Raw genomic sequence first — 1,508 nt, 5'->3', positions numbered from 1 at the left:
GTTGTCCCCACCCAGGGCACCAGAAGCTTCCTGCATCCACGCACCAGGCAGGGTGAAAAGCCAACAAAACTTTATTCAATACATAATTACAGCATTAAGAAGAGGAAGGTTTCAGGCTACAGGCTATAGCGGCTCCCCAGGCTCCCCTCCGCCCCCGGCCCGCGTCCGGCCCCGCAGCAGGCTGGGGAGCTCCTGGCAGCTCGCTGCCACGTCAGGGACAGCCGACAGGACCTGGGGATGGCAGCGGCGTTTAGTGACAGTGTTTGGGTTGAGGGTTGGCATTGCTGCAGTCACAGCAAGGGTGAGAGCGATAAACCACAGAACCTCACCTCTTTCATCTTCTCCTGCATCTCCTCGTGGGTCCTCAGAACTTTCTGAGCGTGACGGAGCCTCAGCTCCAGCCCTCGGACCTGTGGTGGGAGATGCCCATCATGAACCTGCCCCCAAATTGGGCAGGGACTGGCCCAGAAGGGAGAAGAGACTCCCCGTACCTGTTCCTGGTACTTGTCAGAGAGCAGCAGATTCTCATCCTCTTTCTCCAGGAGCAGCAGACGCAGTTTGTCCACCTGCAAAAATATGCAGCGCCGCTGAGGGCTCACCCCTGCCATCCCGCTGGTTGCCTGCTCGAGGAGCGAGGTCTGGAGAGGTCCCCTGTCCACAGGGAGGTGGTGACACAAGAAGCCCTCAGTCCCGGTAGCCCCACTGCCTCACCTCCTGCCGCAGCAGGACTCGCTCCTGGACGTAGGTAGCGTCCACCTTGGGCTCCTGCCCACGCATCTCCTCCCACAGCACCTTGGCCTCTGTCTCCGCACGCTGGAGCGAGCGCTTCAGCTGGGAGACCTCTCCCTTCAGCCTCTGCGGGGAGAAAGGAGATGCCAAGAGGTGTCCCGTGGCCGGCACCCCCCCCAGGCATGCAGCCCGGCCGGTCCCCCATCACACACCGTGACCTCCCCGCTCTTGTCGATGAGTTGCAGCATCTTCTCTTCCTGCTGTTTCACCACGACCTGCAGCTCCTTCTCATTCTGCGTGGGGAAAACAAGCAGTGTCAGGCAGTCCCCGGCCCCGGCCACCCCCAGTACCCCAAGCGGGAGCGGGTTTTCTCATGTTCGAGAAGGTCAGACGAGCCAAGAGCACCCATGGGGCATCACCGGAGCCGGTCACCCAGATTTCTCTGTGTCCTAGATCAGCGCCCGTCCCAGTTCGGCTCTGCCCTGGGGTGAGTGCTGGCCCACTTCTGGCACCGGCTCACCTCTAGCTTGCCCCTCAGCGCCTTGTTCAGCTTGGCGATGGTGACAGCCTGGGCATCCATCTTCTCCTGGCTCTCGGCTGTCACTGTCTCCAGCTGGAGCTGCAGGTTGGAACTGAGAAGAGGACAGCGGGGCTGAGCCAGTGGGGAACGTGGTGCCCAGCACCAAACCCCTTCCTGGGCGTCCCACCAGCCCCATGGCAGGAGAGGCCAACCCACCAGCCCAGCCAGCTGGAAAAAGGCCTTCTAGCCATGGCAGAAG

The 1,508-nt window shown here is 61.7% G+C and overlaps 1 protein-coding gene across 1 annotated transcript in view; it reads right to left on the bottom strand.

Annotated features, from left to right (window-relative positions):
• Window positions 1–123: 123 nt before the first annotated feature.
• Window positions 124–1,508, bottom strand: part of LOC104288438 (sperm-associated antigen 5-like) — a 10,785-nt gene continuing 9,400 nt past the window's right edge. Inside the window, exons 25-30 of the mRNA XM_009887245.1 lie at window positions 1,250–1,391; window positions 942–1,022; window positions 712–855; window positions 492–566; window positions 330–410; window positions 124–231 (exon numbers count right to left, since the gene is read on the bottom strand). Of these exons, the coding sequence (XP_009885547.1) occupies window positions 124–231; window positions 330–410; window positions 492–566; window positions 712–855; window positions 942–1,022; window positions 1,250–1,391 (631 nt within the window). The remainder of the gene's footprint in view (window positions 232–329; window positions 411–491; window positions 567–711; window positions 856–941; window positions 1,023–1,249; window positions 1,392–1,508) is intronic.

Source organism: Charadrius vociferus, unplaced genomic scaffold, assembly GCF_000708025.1.
Source record: "Charadrius vociferus isolate BGI_N301 unplaced genomic scaffold, ASM70802v2 scaffold1746, whole genome shotgun sequence".
In the NCBI taxonomy this organism is placed as follows: domain Eukaryota; kingdom Metazoa; phylum Chordata; class Aves; order Charadriiformes; family Charadriidae; genus Charadrius; species Charadrius vociferus.
Note: the sequence above shows the minus strand (reverse complement) of the source record. Positions and strands in the feature narration are given on the sequence as shown.